General features: G+C 31.6%; 1 protein-coding gene across 2 annotated transcripts in view; it reads left to right on the top strand.

Annotated features, from left to right (window-relative positions):
* LOC129976573 (ras and EF-hand domain-containing protein-like) overlaps positions 1-27,914 on the top strand; it is a 108,033-nt gene that overhangs the window by 22,976 nt on the left and 57,143 nt on the right. For both annotated transcript variants that reach the window (XM_056090207.1, XM_056090206.1), the window contains exon 2: positions 22,929-23,081. In XM_056090207.1, the coding sequence (XP_055946182.1) occupies positions 22,929-23,081 (153 nt within the window). The remainder of the gene's footprint in view (positions 1-22,928; positions 23,082-27,914) is intronic.

Raw genomic sequence — 27,914 nt, 5'->3', positions numbered from 1 at the left:
TTACAAAGGTCCATTATATAATGAACAGAACATAAGATGATAAAAAAACATGGCTTTAATGTTCTTAAATTTGAATGATTCATAGACATGAAGTTACATCTGAACAATTTATCTGAAAATTAAATATAATCAGCATCCTAAGCGATCTAACTAGTTATCAAAGGCGACTAGCATATTTCGCTATTTGTTTTAAATCAGCTTCAGGACATTTCCTGAAGTAATCATTTTATGATACCTAAATTTGTTTTCTAACAGCAATATCCTAACTTTTTTTATAAAACATGATTACATAAACATCATTTACATCATTACGACATATATCATGTCACAAATATTTAATAGAATCGAGTTATGACACGAGTACAGTCTGGGTGATGATCGGAATTTCCTCCTTTCTCACTCCTTTCTCACAGAGAACACATCAGATATTACCAAGGAGGAAACTTTAGAATTAATCGCAAAGAAATTTCTAAAATTTTTAAAACAAATTATCTTTAGAAATAAATATAAAATTAACTTCAATTTCTGTTCTGTATAACTGTTAATAATTTTTGATATAAAAAATTAGAGAGCCTTTCGAATTTAATACAAAAAATATTTTGATGGAAAATGCTAAAATTCGAAAAGGATTACAGATGTTATATTCTTTCTTACTAAAACCTTATCACATTTCACAAGCGGGAATAATATGGGTTTCAAAACCTCTCACCTTAATTCATAAAAATAGCTGTTTTATGACAAAATTAAATCTTGACTAACATGAAATATAAATAATTATAAACGTCCAGCGAATATATTTATATAATCTGTTTATTATTTAGAATATATATAACGGACAAAATACATTTGTTCGTTTTTTTTTAAAAGAACTTCATTGAATCAATGAACAGTAACGAACTGAAATGTAATTTGGGGTACAATTTCTAAATGAAAAGCGCTTTTCTTGTCAGTCAAAAGTAACATTTTCAAAGAAAATTTGATTAAGTAAGGGAAAGAATAGGATCAATACAGTTTATCCAGACTAAAGACATTGCAGTTACGCCATGAAAGAAACTTGTGGTAATTGCTACATTTGAGTGTAAACATTTGTGGATGCCAAGAATTCCATCGAGTCCAACTGCATTGCCTTTTTATTTTTTGTACACGAAATACAAATGAAGTATTGCAGCCGTTAATATACACGAATTCAAGATTTTGGCTTAGATAACTCAAATGTTAAACTAAAATTAATATACACATTTTAACAGTAAATATCTAACAATCCTCTACAGATTGACAGACTGTACCACAGTTTTATACATTTTTAGTAGCATTTGTTGTTGTTTCTTATGGCTCTTGCCATGGACAAGCCCGCTGTTACGAAGACAGCGATATAAGCCGGTGGGGGAGCGTCTTTTGTTTTTTTAGTAGCGCCAACTGGGGCCTAAGAGTACGACTTTGCTACTCACGCACACTCATTCGCTTGCACAATCCCTTTTTACAGGAGGGCACATTCACACATCTCACCGATAGAACAGCCATGCCCAAACCGGGACTCGAACCCAGGACGCCCAAATCACGAGGAAGACGCGTTACCCCTATGCCAGGACGCCGACTTTAGTAGCATTTAAACATTATAACTGTAAAACACAAATCTCTTTTGTGACTACAGTTGTAACTCCGTGTCCAGTTTTGATTTTAATTGGTTAGGAAAAACATCTTTAAGATAGATGACTACGTTGAAAATCCGATTTCTTTTTGCATAATTTTGATTTTTTTTTATTTGATATTCTTTTTTTTATAAAACCATTAGAATTTTTATTCCAAGTCTATTTTTTGGGAAGTTACGCTGATTTTAATATTTGCATTTACAAAAAATGTTAATGCTATTTTTTCAAATTTCCTAACCTTTGATAGAATTTTCTTACGAAATACTTCATAAATTAAATCTAATGCGTTTTTTTTTTTGTTCAAATTCGGTACAATAATTTCTCAAAATATTCCATAGTTTCTGAACTAGAAAATAAGTAATCTATTTACTTACAGTAGACTCCCGATTATACGCGGGCGGGTTATCAACGGAGAGGATTATCCGCGCCTGCCGCACTAAGTTTTTTTTTTTTTTCTTTTGCTTTCAAGCAAAGAGAAAATGCTTCCAAAGCAAGAAGCAAACACAAATGACTGATTTCTTCAAAAAGGTGTCGTTTTACAGTTATGCTTTTGTAATTACATAATACATTACAGTATTAAAACAGTACATATGTATTAATTTTTCTGTGTATCCTTGACGCCTCTCGTAAGTACAAAGCACTTTTCTGTTTTCATTAACAAAGTGCATTTTAGGTTAGTTTTGAGTGATATACTAAAATATTAAACAGCGTTAATTAAACATTTCCTGCTGTTTATTTTACGTTTTATTGTACATAAAACGATTTTTCAAAGTTGGAATGACTGTTTTCTCTTTTGCTATACCGGTTTTTAGCTTTTTTCGGATTATCCGCGATTTTTGTTATCCGCGGCGGCCGCGCCACCCAATTCCGCGGATAATCGGGAGTGTACTGTATTTAGAAATTTTATAAGTATAGTTTCTGAACAAGAAAATAAGTAATCTATTTACTTATTTAGAAATATTTTATAGTTGTTCTAGTGCTTCACCATGAGAAAAAGATTGAAAATTGCAAGATATTCATCGGTTGAACCTCAATATTTCAACATTGTATTGAAATGCAGCTTATTTGTTAGTTCAGGAACTAGATAATATATTTGTTAAGCCATCTGTAAAATTTTAAGCAAACCATTTGAAAAACATTTGAACTACAAGATTTTTGCTTTATACTTCTTTTTAGCCAAAAAAAAGCCCTTTTTACCATATTTTAAAGCAATTTTACCTCTTAGCTGTTATATTTCGGTTTCATAGATGATTTTCCAATCTTTTTTACACTAATATTCAAAAATATAACTATTTTCGAACGTTTTTTAAAAATTGTATCCCGCGCGAGGTCGCATACCTAAAAATACAATCCCATACCAGGGATTAATTACCATCACACGATAAATTCAGTAAAAACGCTTAATATCTATATTTTGTGACTAGTGTTCGCCAGTGCCATGCATAAGACTCACAGCCTTACTCAAGCTCCACACATTCACACGGGGGTGGAGAAGTGGATAACACCTTTATGAGAGAGTGCAGGGAAAGTCCCCCCCCCCTCCCGAGATCACTTACGCTGGTTTGTTCTAACTACTGCAGCACCCTGTTCTACTTGTATTTGTAATTAAATCAATACTTCTTAAAGACTACATTTAAAATCATAGGCTTGATTTTAACTGTTGAGCATTTCTCGCATGAACAGCTTAATATATGGAGATTTCAAGGATTTCACTCACTCAGTTAGAGTTACCGCTTTCATTCAAACGGTTGCAGTATCCTCTTCGATTTGCATTTGAAAACTTAGCCAATAATTCATTAATGATTACGTTTAAGTCTTATGACCCCTGGCACGTCCCAACTCGTTTGATACAACAGATAACTCAATTGTGCGTTTGAGCCGAAAACTAAGGGTGAAAAATAACTTGTCACCATCGCTCAGATGGAAGGAACGATTCCATTTCCGTTGTCGTGTATGAAAAAGTATTGTGGGATTTGAGGTGCTGGAACTTTCACATTTGTCGTCTCATAGAGTTAAAATCACTGACGCGTCGCATGGTCAGCTACTTTGTAAAGTGTGAAAGATTCGTCAATATTCTTGAAGAAACCGTTGATCAAGAAGAAGGAAAAAATGAAGACTTCAAATGAATTTGAAAAAAAAAATACAAAGGTAATTAGAACCAATGAAGAATGATTTTGAATCTATATCAGCTACGTTGAGTAAGAATTCTAATGATAATAGCAATATTCAAAGGCTTGTGATAAGAATGACAGTTTGTAAATTATAGATAAAGAGATATATGTTGCTTTGTAAATCTGAGTAATTTTAATAAAACTCCCTTACAACACAAAAGATAAAACTACTAATGCAAAAAAAAAAAAAAAAAAAAAAAAATCTTAGAGAAGTTGAAGACACTAAATTTCGATATAAAAATAGAATGGTATATATGTATGTATGTAAACATAAAAGATGCTTTTAAAAATTTTTAAACTTCGCTTTATTCCATCCCGGGAGGCATAATTTATGACAAGAAAGAATCTACGAGATACGTCAGTCTACATCGCGACACAAGAGAAAAAGAGACCGAAATTTTTTCACTCAATGATTTTATACCATAATATTCTGATGAGGATTTCTTTGACACCTATCGATTTAGGTAAGAGGTTTTTAGGTATCTTTAAAAGAATGTGCTAAATATTAAAGATTTTTATTCCTTTATTCTGAGCGTCATAACTTGCAAAGTAAACATTTCTATAGAGCGTGTGTAGCATTAATTAAATAAAAAAAAATGGAATTGGATCAGGAAATAAGAGAAATGTATATATATATATATATGTATATGTATATGTATATATATATATATATTATGTATGTATGTATGTGTGTGTGAAGCAGAATGCAGGTTCGAAGATATTGAAGAGACATTTTACATTTTAAAATTAATTTTAATATCCATTCCGGGAAAGCATAATTATTTACAAGCAGAGACGGGGACAAGGCACGTCCGCCACAGTGCGGCACAAAAGCAGAAGTCGGAAGAAGAACGAAATAAATTATCCCTGGTCCTATATAATATGAGATATGGATAAGGAAAATACTTTTTTATAGTGCTAATGTATTATTAAGATACTTATAGGGATTTCTGACGCATGTCAATCACAAGTAAGGGAAATACAGGAATCTTTTAAAAAAGAATGTACTTATAGGACATTTTTCTAGCCCTTCACATGGAGCGTAAGAATGTGTCGGCGTTTAGTCGATTCAGCAATTTTTAAATCTTCTCTTGAATTAATTAAGTAGAGAAAGAGGAATTGGATCACGAATAGTTTTGAAGGTGCGAGGTTATAAATAGGCAAACAAACACAGCTTATTGCAAAAGTTTAAAAAAAAATCTTTGGTATATTTTCACCATTTCAAAAGATAAATAAATAAGAACTAATTTTGTCTAAATCAGTACTATTAAAATTTTATTTAAAAGATATTGAAAGAAGAACTAGATTCCCCGAAGAAAATTTTCAGCTGCTTAGAGTTGAAAATAAAATACACGACGATTATATGATTTGATTCAGAAAAATGGAATTTCTAGTTGCATAAGATTTCAGAAATGAATTTTACTCGACAAAAACTGAAAAATATATTTTTTGTATCTAAATTAATTTTTCTAAAATCTTTTTTTTAAGAACTAAATTTTAGAAAAGCTTCTTGAATGAAATAATCAGATAAAATACACACACCTGCATTCAAAAGTATTAGGTTGCACTTGAAAAATTCAATATTGATTTACATTGTTTCGAAAATATCACGAATGCTTTGTTTTCATGTCTCATCTTTTAAGATCTAAAATTCTCTATCTATTCAAAAATCATTATCTAGCAAATATAGAGTACAAGATTTTGTTTTGTTTTGCATACCATTGCAATAGTACAGATTCATGCATTCTTATAAGGAATTTAAAGTATGATATCCTCTTATATCGACGGAATCTTCGCATACGTTATCTTGACCATGAAAATTCAATTCTTGAATTACAGATCCATGAATTAGATGGTATCTTGTCGCCTTGAATGCTACTCCATATCATGGGTTTTCTGTTAAGAATTCTATTTTCAACCTTCAGCTGAATAAGCACGTTCAGAAAGTATGTCAAGAGCTTTGAAACATATCTCTGTTTGCATTCGCGCCCGTTTTTCTCTGCTTCTCAACTTGCCAGATGTTTTGCGTTTTAATCGCTCTCTTTTAATCATAACAGAGAAAAAGGACTGCTGTGCCTACAATAGTAAAGGTCAAAGTTATATTATAAATAACCACAGACAAGAGTTTCGGGAGAGAAAATGTTCCATTTCTTGATTTTTTTCCCTATGTTTACAAACAAGAAAGTCAGTAAAGTTGTAGAGACTGTTCAAACGCATTGCTTTATGTCCTAAACCTACAAGTGGCAATAATCCTTATTAAAACTCTTGTTTCTTATAAGATTATTGCCTTTTGTCTCTAAGATCAAACCATAAGGATAATAGCAACTTTTATATCCAATAGTGATCAGAATTTCTTTATGATTTCATATCAGAAATTTATTTACCATAAAAATCACGTTTTAAAGGCATTTCGCCAAAGTTTGAATTTCATATGTGATTTTCATTTGACCTTACAGTGCATGATTACAGTGCATTTTCGTATTTTGCTCTGAGAACGCATACTTAAACAATCGTGAATGGTCTCCTCTAAATTTCCTCACATACTCTCTAACCAAGGTCTTATCCTTCACCCTTCCTCCACATAAATTGTGGACTTTGTGAATTTCTTGCATGGTATTATTGGACAGCAGTTATATATAGTTATTTGCTTATTTGGCATGAATATACAATTTTTTTTAAATGTATAGCGAGAATATACATTTTGAACATCTTAGTGAATATACATTTTCAACATCTTAGAGAATATACATTTTGAACATCTTAGAGAATATACATTTTGAACATCTTAGAGAATATACATTTTCAACATCTTAGAGTATATGCATTTTAAACATCTAAGAGAATATACCATTTTAAACAGCTTAGAGTATATGCATTTTGAACATCTAAGAGAATATAAATTTTCAGCATCTTAGAGAATATACATTTTAAACAACTTAGAGAATATATATTTTCAGCATCTTAGAGAATATACATTTTGAACGTTTTAGAGAATATACATTTTGAACATCTTAGAGAATATACATTTTGAACATCTTAGAGAATATACATTTTGAACATCTTAGTGAATATACATTTTCAACATCTTAGAGAATATACATTTTGAACATCTTAGAGAATATACATTTTGAACATCTTAGAGAATATACATTTTGAACATCTTAGAAAATATACATTTTCAACATCTTAGAGTATATGCATTTTAAACATCTAAGAGAATATACCATTTTAAACAGCTTAGAGTATATGCATTTTGAACATCTAAGTGAATATAAATTTTCAGCATCTTAGGGAATATACATTTTCAACATCTTAGAGAATATATATTTTCAGCATCTTAGAGAATATACATTTTGAACGTTTTAGAGAATATATATTTTGAACGTTTTAGAGAATATACATTTTGAACATCTTAGAGAATATACATTTTGAACATCTTAGAGAATATACATTTTGAACATCTTAGAGAATATACATTTTGAACATCTTAGAGAATATGCATTTTCAACATCTTAGAGTATATGCATTTTAAACATCTAAGAGAATATACATTTTAAACATCTAAGAGAATATACCATTTTAAACTGCTTAGAGAATATACCTTTTTAACAGCTTAGAGAATATATATTTGACACAAATCTATAGCTGTAATCAGAGCAAGTTGGATCTTAATGATTGAAGTAATTGTTTTTACATTCATTTGGAAGTGAAAGCCTACTATTGATTAATCGTTTGATGAATTGGGTTCAAAATTTGATAAGTATCTATATTTCAGATGCAAAACATGTGTGCTAAATTTTATTTACTTAACTCTTTGTATTTTGTAGTTGTAGAGTTCACATGTGCTCGAACTGGCAAATAAGCAGACTTCCTGTAAATGGATGTCGTTCAAAATTTGATAAAATCTTTGGTCTTAAGCCTATATACAAGTTTTCCTCCGTTTTGGTCAATGCGTTTTTGAACTATCCTGATCACAGTTAGATCGACATATTGGTAATAATGTGTTTTTCGAACTCAGGGTGGTCCGCAATGAGAAAATTCGTCAAAATCTTGAGTTCGAATTTTCGACGATTAAATATTTCCTCCATATTACATATACGAGAAAGTAAATTTTAAAAATTATCGAGAAAGGAATGAAATAATGTGCATCATTTCGTAAAAGCAATATTCAAATCATTATTCTCAAGGTACACGCTACCAAGATTTGCTTCGACTTATCATGTATTCCATAAAAACAGATTTCTTGTGTAGAACCGATCACCCCACCACCACTGAACGTAGCAGTATCAATAGGATTTTTTGTGGCCGATTGCTATATTTAGCATAGACAGTCCATAACATTGACCGATTCATGAAACTAACATTCTCTTCAAGGCAATTGGCCCCTATTCCCAAAGTGGTCATTCACTGACCTTCTTCCTCATCTTCCTGTTCTCCTATCTTCCTGTTAAACAAGGAACAAGCCATCACTAAAAGAAAATCACCGCGAAAATCTTAATATTCCTCCAAATTCTCGTTTCACAACAACAGAAATCCAAACACTTTCAAACTTTCAAAGAGTTGGTAAAAAGTTGTCAATTTTTAACATCGTGTCCTTCAGAGTTTTAAGATTATCTGGTACCATCACTGCTGTATTTAAGTCATTATTTTCAACTTTCAGATTCTTTCTTAGCATAAAAACACACTAAAGTTTACACGAGACGAATGAAATGTTATATGCAGGAAAAAAATAGAGAATTTTTAAAAGTGGTATCAGAGATATTAATTTATATGTAACACAGTGCAGAATATTCCTTATTTATTGAAAACGGAAATTTTGGAACTTCTTGCTAAAGCTTGCTATATTCTTTTTTTTTTCCATCTATATCTCTTTTTCCTTGACATATTACCCATGATATATTTGCGCCAGTAATCAACACTGAATTACTAAAATGACCTCGGAACGAAGGTTGTTAGACCGCATGAGTACCGCTATTTATTTTTTGATTGACCACGACTCTCTCACCCGATTTCGACGAAATACAGTTGTTGTATCTTATGGCACTTGCCATGGACAAGCCCGCTGTTACGAAGGCAGCGATTTTAAGCCGGTGGGGGAGCGTCTCTTGTTCTTATAGTAGCGCCATCTAAGGTCAAGAGAACGACTTAGCTATACACACGTCACAACCCTTTCTACGCGCGTCAGCCACCAAGCAAGCGGGGAATATTCGGCCGGCGGGGTTCGAACTCGCAACCCGAAGGACGCAAATCCAACGCGCTACCAACCAGACTATCCCGGCTCTGTCTAATTATAGTGACCATATGATGTAAATTACTTGAACATTAAATTAAAAAAGTATCCCATGAAGTATCAAAATGTGACATTTTCACGTTCTTGTATACATAATATAAAGTATAGGCATCGTGAATAAATTCGAACTGTGATTTTGAGACGAATCTCCAACTTTTAAACCTCCCTGAGTTAAAAAACAAACAAACACATTTTTGTAAAATGTCCGTCCGTCTGTCCGTTTGTCTGTCTGCCTGTGACTAAAAATTACTTTGAACTAGACGGTTGGAATTTGGTATATGGCCTTTGCACCAAATGTGCAGATATCAAAAAAAAAAAAAAAAAAAAAAAGAGTAAAATCTGCTCAAAGGAAGTCTGCCTGTCCAGCTGTTCGAATATATTGTTACGGATTTCCCTCTATCATTATCAATCCGTCGGGTTCGTTTACTTGTGTGTATTTAGTGGTTGTGCATGGTATGAAGATAACACAACACAATGATCAGTCCTTTCAGTAGGCGAACACACAAAACGTTTATTGATACTACGACACAAAAGACAGCACAACAACTATATACAGCATAGAGAAGACAAGTATCTTCAGCCGAGACGTGCACACAGCAGCACACAACAAGACTCTACTGCAGACAGTAGTGCACAGCTTAGTTCAGCCCTACCTTGACTCCGTCGCTGCTCTGCTAATCTCTGGAAGACCCATTGTTTACCATCGATTACGATTACTACTCGGCAGCTGCAGACTGCCTCCTTTTATAGGTCTCAGGAAGCGGGGCTAGAAGCCTCTCAACCAATCAGGAACTTTCGAGGCGTATATCGGTTCCTAATGGACGGATAGGGAAAATTCTCGATGTTTCGGGTATAATCTATTTTGGCGCCAAAGTCGCCAAATTCGTCGCCAAGTTGCGAAACGGTCGCCAAGTTTGTCGCCAAGCTCTGGGACCTTCGACGCGACAGCCGGACTCCGTCCAATACAGATGACTGTAAAACAGTTTTTCTGATGATGGAACCAACTATGCTGGGAAGCAGCATCACAGATTCGTAACAATATGTTAACACGATAAATACAAAACGGACAGAGCTGGATATAAAAGATCCGCCACACGAATTTAACTTTTATACTGTAGACATCTGCTAAAACTTGAACTAAAATGAGCTATGGATTGACTGACTGTCGGTCTGTACTTTCAGAAACATTTAAACGAGATCATTCAAAAAGGCAATGACTTAAATATATCAAATTTGGTCTGGTATTTTGTGACTACAATTGCAGTTTTTTTGCCATATTTTTATTTTAGTCGATTGAGAAAAATATGTCTAAAGCACAAATTCAATTTTCGGATACTATTAACTACATGCTGTGATTAATCGCCAAAGTAGTTGCCAAGGATCACACGACAATGCTAAATTCATGCCAAAAGTGAATATTTCGTAACAATTGTACTTCAGTGTCTTGCAAGGTGTTCTCTGGCATGACAAATTTTTAGAAAGTATGGGAAAAAATTTTGGGGAGACCATTTATGTAGTTCACACTCCATATGTCGATCGATTCTGGGATCGATCGTAGCTGGGAGTTTTAATGTGGGTAACTAATGCGTTTATCTTCGCATCATCCTCAAATTTTAAAATAGCAGCCATTGATGTTTCTTCTTTTAAGCTATCAGGTTACCAAATTGCTTACGCCTGTGGAAGGAAAAGTGAAATTCCGATATCGGACAGAGCTCTTCTGAGTTGCCAAAACTTCATGTCCCCGCAAGGCGCTTGTCACAGCAAACTGATGAGATTTCTTGATGTCAGTTCTGTAGAAAATACATTTCTGAAGTGAAAATATTTGAGCCAAAGAATATTTAGAGAGAATCCAAAGACGAAAGTCTCTGAGACAAAACACTAGCTGGGCGTCCATCCACTATCTGTATGCTGAATGCAATGAACTGACCATCATAAATGCAAGGAGCTAACCCAAATATTATTTTGCGCCTTTACGCTGTAGGAAGACATGGAAATTCAATCCACATCTGTTGATTGCGGAAGACACCCTCCAACGGTTTGTCCTTTGTTTTTCATTACTGTCACATAACATGGAAGTTTCTTTTCTGTACAAAATGTGGGATGAGATATGAAAGCTAGGCAGGAACTGAAAAAAAAAACAATTTCGTTGCTTATCATCTGTACCGTGGTATTGTCCACCAAATGAAACATTCATTAAAAGAAAGTATTATTCTCTCTATGGTCGACTAGCTCTGATTTCGAATTCCCAGAAAGTGCCAAAAAATACTCTAGATTAGATTTACTTGTTCCAGCTTTCAAAATTATATATTTGTACTAAGTCAGAAACAACCAGCATTTGTCAACAAGAAAAAAGCAATCTTCATACAAGATAAGAAAATGCAAGCGAAGAATGTTACCAAGAAGGTGATCAATATATTTGGTAGGAAAATTTTAATTCATCCACCGTTCATTTATTCCTTCTGGCAAATGGAAAATCTCTTACGAAGGTAATAGTTCAATTTTTTTGTTTAATAAAATGGTCAGAACTTATGCAAGGAATGTTTAAGCTTGCAATTCGTTAGAAACATGTAATTCAAATAGCACATTATTTTATTAAATCAAATTCATTTTTGAGAAATTTTTGTATTGCTATTTCATATTATCAGCAATCCCTACATTTTGCTCATTGAAAGCTCTTTAAATAATTAAATTTAAGGCAATTTATGGAAAAAAAGACACCAGAGCTGTCTCAATATATATAAGCTTAAAAATATTAAAAATTAATTTTGCAACAATTTTCTTGTTTTAATATTTCAATAGTTGATTCAATAATTTTACTGGGTCTTTTACTTGCTTTTAAAATGATATGCAGTCGAAGATATATGAAAAAACATATATACATTTATACAAATCATAAAACGCATTCAATAAATAACGCATATTAAAAGTATGCCCCCAAAATTTCACGTTTTTATTCTGATTTTCATTTTAAAAATTTAAAAAAAATAGAGTAAATAATTTAATATTAAGAAACCCAACTTGTATCTGTTTTCGTAACCTCTAATAAACCTTGTATATTTCTAACTCGAATTTCATTACTTAATCTAAGATATATAAAAACTTAGTAAGTTATTTTTTATACCGTTATTAGCATGTAAAAAATAATTGAATAATATTCTGAAAAACCTATTTAATAGATTTTAAATGCAGAATAATATCAGAATTATTTTAATAATTAGCTGACCATGACATGGCTGTTTTTAAAAATATTTTATCGAAAGTAATGTTTTCAACAATAAAAATTCAAACCAATTGCAAAATTTTTGTCAATATTCATATTCATTTGCCCTTTCAATCTATACTTATAATAAAACTGAATGTATGTGTTTGTGTTGGTGGTTTATAGGCTAGTCCGTTTGACCTACAGCTACCACATTTGGCACATGTATATACTGAAGACCAGAAATGTGTACCTTGGAGCGATTTTTTTTGAATTTTTAATTAGAATTTTAATTAATTAAAAATTAAGCGACATTTTGGCGTTTTTCTGCTATAAGTTCCGAAAATATTACAGCACAAAAATGAAATTTACATTAAGTTAAAATTTAAAAAATAATCTTTTACTTTTAAATAATACTAATGTTAGAACTAACAAATTAATTCTATTTTTAATGAATTTTTAAAAATTATCATATTTTTTTAACCATTTATTTTCCAACAAAATAAAAATAAAATTTAATCTGCACGAGCACGTTGCATGTCAGTGCGAAAAAATTAACTTCTATCGACGCGTTGCCATCATATTGACGTAAGCTAAAATTAAAAAATAATTTAACTATCACTGCAAATTAAACATATAAAAATGTAATTTTCAGCACGTGTCTTTATGAAATGAGATAAATACGAAACATTATATATTTTGAAAAGTAAATGCAAGGAAACGTTTTCTATGATTTTTACAATGTATATATTACTAATTCAATTAAACAGTTTTATTTAAGGCAAATATGGTTTAATATGTACAAGATATCTACTCTAATTTGAACCTAACAGCTAATCTGTAAACGTTTAGTAACAAACATACGTCTGTTAACAAATAGTCAAAATGAAATAAATACTTATATTTTATATAATTTGAGTCAATAAATGTTGACGAATTACGAATTTTAAATTTCTATATAGATTCTCTGCTATATGAATCATATTTAGCAAAATATTCTTGAGACACTAATATCTTAAATAGTAAGAGTTGTACTCCAATCAACTAAATCAATCACTAAAGCTGACCGATTTATGAAAATTTCAATATCCATATTCTATAAAATCGGGAGATTTTAGATCATTCCATCGACCGCCTCAAAGAAGCCAATCATCTCCCAGGGTTTCTCTAGAATGATTGACATAGATTATGAAAATGTGGATTGTTCTGAAGTCGCAATATTCAAAACTTAATAAATCGAAGAATATAGAAAAGGGTACATATTTATTTAAATATTGGAGTGACAAGAATATTTTGCAGAATATGATTCCTTAAGACAAAAGGACTGTTCTATAATTTTAACTTCATAATTTTTTTGTAGTATGTTTAAAAACTGAAAAAATAAACTACTATTATTGACAGCATTTATATCCTTTTAAAAATAAATTTAACGTCTCTGCTTTCAATTCTCATATATATTTTTTAAAAGACTTGCTTGGATTCAGTAAAAAACGTCTTTAGAGTAAATACAGTTTCATCAATTTCACTTTAATTTAAAATTGAATTTTACGGGAGCTGATGGAAAACACAGAGTAGTACAGATCAGAACGCCTTAAGGCTTACATAATAGTATAAGCGAATTATATGACTATCAAAATTTGAAGATTAAAAATATTTTACTGAAAAATCTATTAGGAGAAAAAGTTACATAAAATGTTAGTTGAACGTTTTAGGAAGCAATGATTATAAGTGCTTTAATTGTAAGAGCTTTATTATAAGTGCTAGCCAAAGGCGGCTAGCACTTACAATAAAGCTGTATTGGCGCTCTACAGACCAGACCGTTTGACCTATAGCTAGCATATTTGAAAGAATATGTATATTTTAGAGGTCAGAAATGTGCAACTTGGAGCAGTTTTTTAAAATTTTTAATTAATTAAAAATTAAGCGAAATTTTATCGTTTTGCAGATATAACTTCCGAAAATATTACAGCACAAAATTAATTTTTACATCAAGTTAAAATTCAGAAAATTATTTCTTTAATGACACCAATGTTTTAGTCTATAAATTAAGTTTATATTTTCAATGAATTTTTCAAAAATATTTTAACCATATTTTTCAACAATTTATTTCGCACAAAATAAAAGTAAAATTTAACTTGTTTTTTCATGTGCGTTAAACGTGCATGAAAAAAAAAGTTTTTATCAGCGTATTGCCATCACATTGACAAAAGCTGAAATTAAAAAATAAGTTAACTATTATTGCAAATTTAAAAAAAAAATTGAAATATGCTATGGCAAAGCTGAAATTAAAAAATAAGTTAACTATTATTGCAAATTAAAAAAAAAATTGAAATATGCTATGGCAAATTTCCCGTTATCATGTGAGAACATTATTTATTTTTTACAACATTATTCAAGTCTTATTACATATTAAACCCAGAAAAGTGTCATTTTCAGCACGTGTCTGAATGAAATGAAAGAAATATAAAATATGATACTTTCTAAAAAATAAATCCAAGATAAAAGTTTTCTATGATCTTTTACATCTATATTATAGATTTAATAAATCAGTTGTATTTAAGGCATAAATAGTTTAATATACACTATAATCAAAGCCCTGCAACTAATTTGTAATCCTTTAGTAATAGACATAATATAAGATTTGGCTGATAGAAAGCCGATATACAGATTCATTTTAGTATTAGTAGAGATAAAGACAAATAGAAATGAAGATGAATTAAATATGAAGCAAGAATTATCACAATCGATTGATAATATTTAGAAATATGGCAATAATTATTTTAATGTTATTTACTATATATAATTTTTTTTCTATATGATAACAATTTAAAAAAAGATGAAATTCGAATCTGCTAGAAACAATTTCTAGTTTCTTCAAAAGATCTCATTTTCAAAACACATATTTTAATTTAATATTAAGAATTTTTATGATAATAACTGCACATTCTAGCAAAACCAATGCAAGAGGTCTCTCAAAAACTTTCTCGCGTTCTGACTCACTAAGGTGTCATTCCTGTGAACGCTTTACATGGCATTGGCATACAATAGTTATGAAACATTAACATTTGGCTAGAATTTAGCATTTTTACAGAATCTATAGCGAGGTATTTGGCGTTTAATTCATGGCATGAGGTTAATAATATTCAAAACCCGAATTTGTCTTTTAGACAGGTTTTTCTTGACTGATTGAAATCAAAATTTGATACAAAACTCCACTTGTAGTTACAAAATTCGGTATCAAATTTGATATATTTTTGAGCTATCGCGTTTGCATGTTTCTGAAAGCACAAACCGACAGACAATCGACACGTTTTTGGATTTGACTCAGAATTTGACAAGTGTGGACACTATAGATGTTAAATTTGTGTATAATTTTATTTGTCTAGATATGTTCGTTTTGTAATTATTGTGTTAACTTATATACGAATAGCCGGACAGACAGACTTTCTTGGATAAGACTTTACTCAAAATCTGATAGGAATCTGCAAATTTGGTGTAAGAACCATAAATCGAATTTCTACTGTCTAACTCAAAGAGTTTTTGAGTTATCTTTGTCAAAGGCAGAAACGAAAGACGGACGGACAGATATTTTTCAAAAATGTGTTTTTCGAATTTTGGGAGGTCTAAAATGTGGAGATTCGTCAAAATCTCAAGTTCGAATTTTTTGGCAGTTAATAGATTTCCTCTACACTGTGTACACGAGACAATAAAAAAGTTGCATTTTGATACTTGATTGAATACTTTTTAAACTTACTGTGACAGTATTTCACAGCTGTCATGTCGTCATAGTATTTAATCAAAATCGTGTCAGGAATTCGCAACCTCTGAGAAGGTGTTATTTAAAAAATAATAAGAAGAGCGACGCTCATGCGGTCTAGCAACCTTCATTCCGAGGTCATTTTAGCAATTCAGTCCTGCTTACTCGCGCAATTAAAATATGGATAGATAAATTTAGGGAAATGGATAATATGACAAGGAAAAGAGATATAGGTGGGGAAAAAATGCGAAAGAAAAAGAATACAGCAGGCTTTGGTCAAGTATCTTTATCACAGACGGGGCCGCGGTGGCCTGGCGGTAAGGTCTCGGCTTCGGAACCGGAGGGTTTCAGGTTCATGACCCGATTCCACCGAAGAACCATCGTGTAAGGCGGTCTGTTGCACGTTATATCCGTCATGACCAAACGTCCTCCCGCTGGTGCGGTGTAGTGTGGAGGGGGGTGCAAGTTCAGGTGTCGTCCTCGTCATCTGACCGCGGTTTAAAATTACGAGGTCCGTTCCAAAATAGCCCTAAATGTTGCTTCAAACGGGACGTTAATATAATCAAACCAAACCAAACTTTATCACAGACAGACATTTTCTAAAAATGTTTTTTTCGAACTCTGGAAAGTCTAGAAAGTGGAGATTCGTCAAAACTTCGAGTGCGATTCTTTTTGATGATTACTATAGTTTTCCTATTATACGTATAGTAGAAAGTAAAAATATCATATCTGATATATAACTGTTATATTTGATTTCTTATTTTAAGTTGTTTTCGACTATGTTGGAAGTCTTTCTATTAAATAATGGTGTCTGAAGAAATATTTTTGCGTTTTTGAATGACATTTAGATTAAAATTTAATAATTCACATAAAAAGTTTTTGACTAAACTTTTTTTAAGTTGAAAACTCAAAAGTTTAAGTTAGAAAACCGAAAAGTTTTAGCTCTAAATTTTTCAAAACATTTTAATGTGATAAAAATCGATCAAAATGTTATATTGCTTCTTAGATATAATTATAAAAGTATTGGCTGGGGATTGGACCAAAAATGGCCAATATCTCTAAGTATCTGAAAGGAATAGGAGTATAGAAGAAATTAATATTATTTTTCTTCTTTTTCTGGAATTAAACTGGGAAAAATATAACCTTCGTTATTTCTAATTTTTCAGAAGTATCAGAGTTCAGAAAGTCATTCAGCTCCAGAAAAAAAAAAAAAAAAAAAACGCATTAAGTTTTATGAAATTGCAAATTAATATTATTACGTATAAAATGATATGCGTAAGTTCTAAATTATATTTATATCTCCGTAGTATATGTATTAAACTACCAAGAAAGAGAGCTTATGAGAGAAAATTAAAAAGTTATAAATCAAGTGCGTTAAAACATAAAATTTATATATTCATTGCTTATAAAAGGGGATTAAAAAAACTCAGAAATATTAATAAAATATGCGAAACATCAAAAGTGGTATCATTAATTATGAGTAACTGGCTATCCTGAATTTAATCAATTAATCATATCTTAATGTGAGGAATTACAATTTTTATTTTGATCTCATGGTGTTTCTAAAAATTTATTTTCGAGCTTTTAATACAAAAATTATTATGTATATTTTCTATTTCACATATCTTGGGGCACTTTATTACGATATTTTCTATCAGATGACGTTTTCTATCTGTTCATGGCGCTTCTTATAAAGCTCAATGCATAACCAAAATATTTAACTGATAAACAAAACCTTGAAAATAATGAATTGTCATTGGGAATGTACAATTGTATCAAATTTCATAATTCTACCATTTCAAACTGTGGAAATTGACTGAAGTAAATTCTGAAAAATAAAGTACAAATTCAATCTTTATAAATATGTAAAAAAGTTCCTAAATATTAATTATAAAAATTCCTTTGTTTGTGTTTTTTATATGAAAATTTCAAACATATATTTTTACAGTATCATCTTTCCTATATTTGTTTAAATAATTAGATTTTAGAACTTTTTTACTTTCTCGTATACGTAGTATAGAGAAAATATAGTAATGTTCGAAAAATTCGAATTCGAGATTTTGACGAATTTTCACGTTTTAGATCTGCCTGAGTTTCAAAAATATCTTTTAGGAAAATGTTCCTCCGTCAGTCTGCCTGTCCATGACAAAGATAACTAACTCTAAAGCGATTTGATCTAAGTGGTTGAAATTTGGCATACGGTCTTTACACCAAATTTGAAGATTTCTATCAAATTTTGAGTAAAATATGTGCAGAGGAAGTCCAAAAATACCTTTTAGGAAAATGTTCCTCCGTCAGTCTGCCTGTCTATGACAAAGATAACTAACTCTAAAGCGATTTGATTTAAGTGGTTGAAATTTGCCATACGGTCTTTACACTAAATTTGAAGATTTCTATCAAATTTTGAGTAAAATATGTGCAGAGGAAGTCCAAAAATACCTTTTAGGAAAATGTTCCTCCGTCAGTCTGCCTGTCTATGACAAAGATAACTAACTCTAAAGCGATTTGATTTAAGTGGTTGAAATTTGCCATACGGTCTTTACACTAAATTTGAAGATTTCTATCAAATTTTGAGTAAAATATGTGCAGAGGAAGTCCAAAAATACCTTTTAGGAAAATGTTCCTCCGTCAGTCTGCCTGTCTATGACAAAGATAACTAACTCTAAAGCGATTTGATCTAAGTGGTTGAAATTTGGCATACGGTCTTTACACCAAATTTGAAGATTTCTATCAAATTTTGAGTAAAATATGTGCAGAGGAAGTCCAAAAATACCTTTTAGGAAAATGTTCCTCCGTCAGTCTGCCTGTCTATGACAAAGATAACTAACTCTAAAGCGATTTGATTTAAGTGGTTGAAATTTGCCATACGGTCTTTACACTAAATTTGCAGATTTCTATCAAATTTTGAGTAAAATATGTGCAGAGGAAGTCCAAAAATACCTTTTAGGAAAATGTTCCTCCGTCAGTCTGCCTGTCTATGACAAAGATAACTAACTCTAAAGCGATTTGATTTAAGTGGTTGAAATTTGCCATACGGTCTTTACACTAAATTTGAAGATTTCTATCAAATTTTGAGTAAAATATGTGCAGAGGAAGTCCAAAAATACCTTTTAGGAAAATGTTCCTCCGTCAGTCTGCCTGTCTATGACAAAGATAACTAACTCTAAAGCGATTTGATTTAAGTGGTTGAAATTTGCCATACGGTCTTTACACTAAATTTGCAGATTTCTATCAAATTTTGAGTAAAATATGTGCAGAGGAAGTCCAAAAATACCTTTTAGGAAAATGTTCCTCCGTCAGTCTGCCTGTCTATGACAAAGATAACTAACTCTAAAGCGATTTGATTTAAGTGGTTGAAATTTGCCATACGGTCTTTACACTAAATTTGAAGATTTCTATCAAATTTTGAGTAAAATATGTGCAGAGGAAGTCCAAAAATACCTTTTAGGAAAATGTTCCTCCGTCAGTCTGCCTGTCTATGACAAAGATAACTAACTCTAAAGCGATTTGATTTAAGTGGTTGAAATTTGCCATACGGTCTTTACACTAAATTTGCAGATTTCTATCAAATTTTGAGTAAAATATGTGCAGAGGAAGTCCAAAAATACCTTTTAGGAAAATGTTCCTCCGTCAGTCTGCCTGTCTATGACAAAGATAACTAACTCTAAAGCGATTTGATTTAAGTGGTTGAAATTTGCCATACGGTCTTTACACTAAATTTGAAGATTTCTATCAAATTTTGAGTAAAATATGTGCAGAGGAAGTCCAAAAATACCTTTTAGGAAAATGTTCCTCCGTCAGTCTGCCTGTCTATGACAAAGATAACTAACTCTACAGCGATTTGATCTAAGTGGTTGAAATTTGGCATACGGTCTTTACACCAAATTTGAAGATTTCTATCAAATTTTGAGTAAAATATGTGCAGAGGAAGTCCAAAAATACCTTTTAGGAAAATGTTCCTCCGTCAGTCTGCCTGTCTATGACAAAGATAACTAACTCTAAAGCGATTTGATTTAAGTGGTTGAAATTTGCCATACGGTCTTTACACTAAATTTGCAGATTTCTATCAAATTTTGAGTAAAATATGTGCAGAGGAAGTCCAAAAATACCTTTTAGGAAAATGTTCCTCCGTCAGTCTGCCTGTCTATGACAAAGATAACTAACTCTAAAGCGATTTGATTTAAGTGGTTGAAATTTGCCATACGGTCTTTACACTAAATTTGCAGATTTCTATCAAATTTTGAGTAAAATATGTGCAGAGGAAGTCCAAAAATACCTTTTAGGAAAATGTTCCTCCGTCAGTCTGCCTGTCTATGACAAAGATAACTAACTCTAAAGCGATTTGATTTAAGTGGTTGAAATTTGCCATACGGTCTTTACACTAAATTTGAAGATTTCTATCAAATTTTGAGTAAAATATGTGCAGAGGAAGTCCAAAAATACCTTTTAGGAAAATGTTCCTCCGTCAGTCTGCCTGTCTATGACAAAGATAACTAACTCTAAAGCGATTTGATTTAAGTGGTTGAAATTTGCCATACGGTCTTTACACTAAATTTGCAGATTTCTATCAAATTTTGAGTAAAATATGTGCAGAGGAAGTCCAAAAATACCTTTTAGGAAAATGTTCCTCCGTCAGTCTGCCTGTCTATGACAAAGATAACTAACTCTAAAGCGATTTGATTTAAGTGGTTGAAATTTGCCATACGGTCTTTACACTAAATTTGAAGATTTCTATCAAATTTTGAGTAAAATATGTGCAGAGGAAGTCCAAAAATACCTTTTAGGAAAATGTTCCTCCGTCAGTCTGCCTGTCTATGACAAAGATAACTAACTCTAAAGCGATTTGATTTAAGTGGTTGAAATTTGCCATACGGTCTTTACACTAAATTTGAAGATTTCTATCAAATTTTGAGTAAAATATGTGCAGAGGAAGTCCAAAAATACCTTTTAGGAAAATGTTCCTCCGTCAGTCTGCCTGTCTATGACAAAGATAACTAACTCTAAAGCGATTTGATTTAAGTGGTTGAAATTTGCCATACGGTCTTTACACTAAATTTGAAGATTTCTATCAAATTTTGAGTAAAATATGTGCAGAGGAAGTCCAAAAATACCTTTTAGGAAAATGTTCCTCCGTCAGTCTGCCTGTCTATGACAAAGATAACTAACTCTAAAGCGATTTGATTTAAGTGGTTGAAATTTGCCATACGGTCTTTACACTAAATTTGAAGATTTCTATCAAATTTTGAGTAAAATATGTGCAGAGGAAGTCCAAAAATACCTTTTAGGAAAATGTTCCTCCGTCAGTCTGCCTGTCTATGACAAAGATAACTAACTCTAAAGCGATTTGATTTAAGTGGTTGAAATTTGCCATACGGTCTTTACACTAAATTTGAAGATTTCTATCAAATTTTGAGTAAAATATGTGCAGAGGAAGTCCAAAAATACCTTTTAGGAAAATGTTCCTCCGTCAGTGCCTGTCTATGACAAAGATAACTAACTCTAAAGCGATTTGATTTAAGTGGTTGAAATTTGCCATACGGTCTTTACACTAAATTTGCAGATTTCTATCAAATTTTGAGTAAAATATGTGCAGAGGAAGTCCAAAAATACCTTTTAGGAAAATGTTCCTCCGTCAGTCTGCCTGTCTATGACAAAGATAACTAACTCTAAAGCGATTTGATTTAAGTGGTTGAAATTTGCCATACGGTCTTTACACTAAATTTGAAGATTTCTATCAAATTTTGAGTAAAATATGTGCAGAGGAAGTCCAAAAATACCTTTTAGGAAAATGTTCCTCCGTCAGTCTGCCTGTCTATGACAAAGATAACTAACTCTAAAGCGATTTGATCTAAGTGGTTGAAATTTGGCATACGGTCTTTACACCAAATTTGAAGATTTCTATCAAATTTTGAGTAAAATATGTGCAGAGGAAGTCCAAAAATACCTTTTAGGAAAATGTTCCTCCGTCAGTCTGCCTGTCTATGACAAAGATAACTAACTCTAAAGCGATTTGATTTAAGTGGTTGAAATTTGCCATACGGTCTTTACACTAAATTTGCAGATTTCTATCAAATTTTGAGTAAAATATGTGCAGAGGAAGTCCAAAAATACCTTTTAGGAAAATGTTCCTCCGTCAGTCTGCCTGTCTATGACAAAGATAACTAACTCTAAAGCGATTTGATCTAAGTGGTTGAAATTTGCCATACGGTCTTTACACCAAATTTGCAGATTTCTATCAAATTTTGAGTAAAATATGTGCAGAGGAAGTCCGGTTGTTCGAACATAAGTTTACACGATAATTATAAAATGCAGAGAGCTAGATAGATAAAATTTAGCACACAGATTTAAAATCTATAGTGTAAACACCTGTCTAATTATGTGTGAAATCCAACAAAAGGTTCGTTGTCTTCCGGTCTGTACTTTCAGAAACATGTAAACGCGACACTTAAATATATTATTTGGTATGGGATTTTGGGCTTACAAGTGCAATTTTGTGCCAAATTTTGCTTTTAATCTGCGGAAAAAACGTTTCTAGAATAAAAATTCGATTTTTTTAATACTATTAATGTAGGCCAGTGATTAATCGCCAAATAATTCGCCAAGGACGACACAATAGTTTCAGTAAAAATGCCAAATTCTCACCAAAAGTTAATATTTCATAATTAGTGTTCACCAATACCATGCAAATCGTTCTTTGGCATGAAAAGTTTATTAGAGCGTATGCGAGAAAATTTTGAAAATACCACTTCCGTCGTTTTTATTTCATGCACCTATTCCTAAGAGAGCACTCGTTCCATAGTGTATTTCAAGCGAAGGAAGTAATTGATCAAAACCGTTTAGTTGACCTCTCTTTCTCTTCCAGCGACGAGGGCAAGCTGAAGTGGCTCCTGAACGAACTACAGATGTCCGAGCAGCGGCATCTCGTGCCTTACCTGGAGAGCGCCGTCGAGGAACTCATCACCAATCTGCACCAACTTCAGGAAGAGAAGTCGAGGCTCGAGGACACATGGCGCAGGTATGACCTCGAATCAGAGGAACAATTTAGATTATTTTTATAAACGGGCTATTTCTTTTCCAAGCTCGGATTGACCATAAAAGAAAAGAGAAGATTAAGGATCAAAATGAATTTATTATCAGAAGTTATGTACAATTATGGTTACTTTTTTTGACATAATCATTAAAAAGAGTGAGTCATTTGCCAGATTGGTGGATCGAGTTTCCTATTCCCTCTTCGAAATATGTTACCACCAGTGATGAGAGGGGCCTTAACTCTCCTTTGAAGCTCTTCAATAGTCTGGAACTATTATTTTGATATCCTGGCGAATTCTTCAATTGAGGAAAATGATTATCACACGAATTATTCATGAAGGGAAATAACGAAACAAGATTATCTTAATAGAAGACTTTGTGCAACTATTTATTCAAGTCGTTCGAAAGAAATGGATGTTGCAAAAATTCCGGCAATGAGATGGTAGAGCAATGTTTAGACATTTTTATTCCATATTCTTTCCTCAAAATAAAATTTAAAAAAAAAACTTTTGGATTAATAAGGATAAGTGCCCACTTCATATTAGGGATGACGAATATTTTCAGAGCGGTTATTACGTAACCAATATCAAAAAGTCACAAATACAAGTGATCAATACTTTTCAAAGAGGTGTGTGATTCAAATCCTTCATACGATCTTACTGATGATATTTCGATTACAAGTTTTGGATCACGATAGAAACTAACAATCGATACGATATCACTGAAATTTGCCGGAGCGGTGACGATACGATCTGTCCAATGGAAGCTCTCGAAAGAAATCTGTGATTGGATTGAAAAGTGAACATACCGGTTATTGGAATTATCGTATCGTATCATTGAATTGCATATCACTGAAATTTATCGCAGCGGTGATTTCACCGGAAAGTGCGAAGTCACCACTCCACTTTACGGGAGTGACCGATATTCGTATTTGATGATGCACTATTCGATACAGATCATTTTTTATTGCTCGTGACATGATTGACTTTGATTACGTGTACTCTGTTTACTGCTGGCGCCATCTATTGGTAGAATATAGGACTAAAGTAAACATTTTAAAGAAATGACATATATTTTTAACTCATCTTTTCCAAAAAAATGGTTCACTCTAATAAATTAATTAAATAAATAGTTTTGAGAAAAAAAATAAAATTTAAGAAGTAATCTGAAACAGCTAAATTAATTCATTCACACGTTAATTAAATTAGTAAATTAAGTATTAATTACAATTAATAAATTTTATATTTAATATTAAGTAATAATTTTTAATTAATAATATGATTGAAATAACAGATATTTGGAATGCATATTTAAAAATAACAATAGCAATATTATTTGTTATTCAAAAAATCGTGGATTATGCATCTCTACTTCATATCATTGGAGGCGATATTCTTCAAAAAGGGAATCGGAAGTCTGATCCACTTTTCAATTGTTTGTATTCTCTCGGCGATTATGCTTGAAAAGTAACCATGTTTGTTCATAGCTTTTTTGCAATAAATTATTTTTATTCTTTATGTTTGTCTTTTCTTATTATAATCCATCAAGGTTTGAAAATAAAATGGCTCCCGTAGTTTCCTCCCTCAACTAAATTTAAGAATAGTGTGCCCCTTGCTTCAAAATGGCTCCTGTAGTTTTCTTCCTCAACTAACTTTAAGAATTGTGTGCCCCATGCTTCAAAATTAAGCAGTCAGTCCTACAGTCAAAGTGTTTAACAGTATATTGCAACTACAGTTAGAGACAGTTATGAGTGGAGTCAGTTTAACAGTGCGAGGGTATCTCAAAGATGTGTTATTATATTTTGTTCGCTTGCTTTGTGGTTTCCAAAGTGGTCACTATGGTGCTAGGGGGTGGGGGAGGGTCTTAATTTCCATATGGGGGTGTTGCACGATATTATGTAATTTTCAAGATTTATTGACGTTTCTGCAATATTTTTATTGAAGAGCTATCATAAATTATCATCAGGACTGAGAAATATTCTTTCAAAATGATAATATCACTAATTTTCCATGAATTAAAGATCCATTTAATACCACTGCTCCTTCTGCATTTACTGCTGCAGAAGATCGATTCGTTTTGTGATAGTTCATTAAAGTGATTCTAAAGTTCAGATACATATTATTTTCATACTTCCATTTTTATTGATGCGAAAATAGCATTAAATGCTGAAGTTCAAATACATTTTAATTACACTTCTTATTACTTGTGCGATGTCGCGATTGTGGCAGTTGAAATCATAAAAGTAGTCGCGAAAATTAATAAATTATAAAAGATAGTTTGAAAAAGTGTGCAGTGTCAATAGGTTCATTATTTGCATTAATTAACATATCGATTAAAACTGGTAAGTAGATTTTTATAAAAATTAAATTATTTGTTTTTTTACCAAAATTATTCTTAAACAATTGACCATTTTATAAAAAAGCATTCACTGGAGTTTTATATAGGACGACTTTGGAAAAATCTGATTCTACATGGACTCCGAGAATTAAAAACGTTTGGCTACCGTTCTCGTAAGCTAGGATATAATTCCCATATATTTTAAAATAATCAATATACAGGAGGATTCATAAAGACGAATACAATTTTCAGATGCTGTAAAACAGTAACAATCAAAGACACGAACCACCTTATCGAATCATAAAGTAGATGTACTCTTAAAGTTTGTGTTTCGCTCTTGACAGATGTCACATAGCGTGTGTGTCACGCTACTGTGTGCCTCACAGTAGCGTGTGTGCCTTGTGACTAATCTGTCGAAATGGCAGCGTGTGCAGTAGAGAAGGCCTTTCATGTTCTTAAATTTAGCAAAACCGATTCAGTAACTGTTCTGCAATGGAATCATCGATCACAATTCAAGAAGGAAGTAGTTAATTAGAAAATCTATCTATCAGTGGCAGGAAAAATTTAAAACTACGGGCTGTTTGTGCAAAAGTTTAAGGTGTACGTACACACTTGAAACTTCGAAACTCGTTCAAAATATCGAATATTTTTTATTGCTTCAAGATATCTTCTGATCCTTTATCTTTCAAATGATACCAAGATGTTTTCAATATTCGGAATATTTCTCGAGTTATAATTATTTTTCTTGAGGTACTTTCACTATAAACTCTAGTTTCGGTTTTTTAAAAAACTCATTTTATGAAGAATGATATTTTCCCACTATGTTGCTTCACTCAAACGATCATAAATCAACAAGAAATGAACCAAATACAATTTTTTATATATAAAAATAATCTGTATGAAACAGTGGATGTTTTGTGCCTCAATTAAAGTTATAGAAATTCATTTCTAATAACTATTTAAAAGTTAAAATTACAGAAAAAAACCTTTTCTATTCATTGTTGATGAAAAAATTGGTAAAAAAACTATATATTTTTTATAACTTGATTGAGGCAGACAACATGAAGACTAATATTAGGCATAATTTTCAACTAGAGTTGTGTATCTGTACAAATTAGAATTTAAGATATGTTAAAAAAATATGCTAATTAGCTCATTAAATATTAATTAATTAATAATTAGTGTAATATGTTTTTTTTTCTCAATGAAATAAGTTTAAACATATACTAATGACGTACTGTAAAAAAAATGGATTTTTAAAGTTAAAATTTAAAAAAAAATCTTCTAGTGGGTACGTACACCTTAAGTCGTGGACGCCTGAATGTATTGCAAAAAGTGTCATTCAACGAAGCCGAGGAAAATCAACGCAGAGGGTGAGTCATGAAGTACAGATTTCTCAGCCCACCATCTGGAGAATTTTGAGAAAAAAGATGAAATAATTCCATACAAAATGCAGGTGTTGTAAAATCTTTGACAAACAAAAGGGATTTGAATTCTGTGCCGATATGCAGCTTCGTTTTGAAAATGAAATGATGATTTTGCTGACCACTTAGTTTTCATTGATGAAGCAACGTTTCACGTCAGTGGGAAAGTACAGAAGTACAATGTTCCCTTTTGGAGATGACAGAATCACTAATTCACAATACAACACATGTGAGATTCTTTGCCCATTTTAAAGGGGTCACACATTGGTGCGACTGTCTCTAACAAAGCTTAAAATAACCCATAAAATTCTATTACAGGTGACATATAATATCTTATATTGTTCTTGACTTATAGTGCATTGAAACTGTATAATTCTTTATGAATCACCCTGTATTTGAACAAAATTAGTTTAAAAAATCTATAATTGATATTTTGCGCAATAATATTCTATCCTTAAAGCAAAGCTATTTATCTTTATGGAATTCTTTCAATAGTCGCAAGAGAATATATGACATCAATCACTAATTACATATAAAAGGCATACTTTCAATTCGAGTTATCATCAACAAATTATCAAAATATACTTAGAATATATTACATCAATCACTGATTACATATAAACGGCATACTTTCAATTCGAGTTATCATCTACAAATTATCAAAATATACTTAGAATATATTACATCAATCACTGATTACATAGAAACGGCATACTTTCAATTCGAGTTATCATCAACAAATTATCAAAATATACTTAGAATATATTACATCAATCACTGATTCCATATAAACGGCATACTTTCAATTCGAGTTATCATCAACAAATGATCAAAATATACTTAGAATATACTTTCCGGGACATTCATGAAGCATATTTTTAAAAACAGATATTTTCTGTGAAGTCTGCATTTAACTGAAAATTGCCTATATAAAAGCCTCATTTATCTTTTGTATTCGTATTTTTGTATCTTTAAACAAGATGTATATCTATAGTATATGAAAATTCAGAAGGAGAGCACGAAATTTTATCTGTTGTTAAAAATAATTCATAAATGTA

Source organism: Argiope bruennichi, chromosome 7 (genome assembly GCF_947563725.1).
Source record: "Argiope bruennichi chromosome 7, qqArgBrue1.1, whole genome shotgun sequence".
In the NCBI taxonomy this organism is placed as follows: Eukaryota; Metazoa; Arthropoda; class Arachnida; order Araneae; family Araneidae; genus Argiope; species Argiope bruennichi.
The sequence above is the reverse complement of the archived record's forward strand: the minus strand, read 5'-3'. Positions and strand labels throughout refer to the sequence as shown.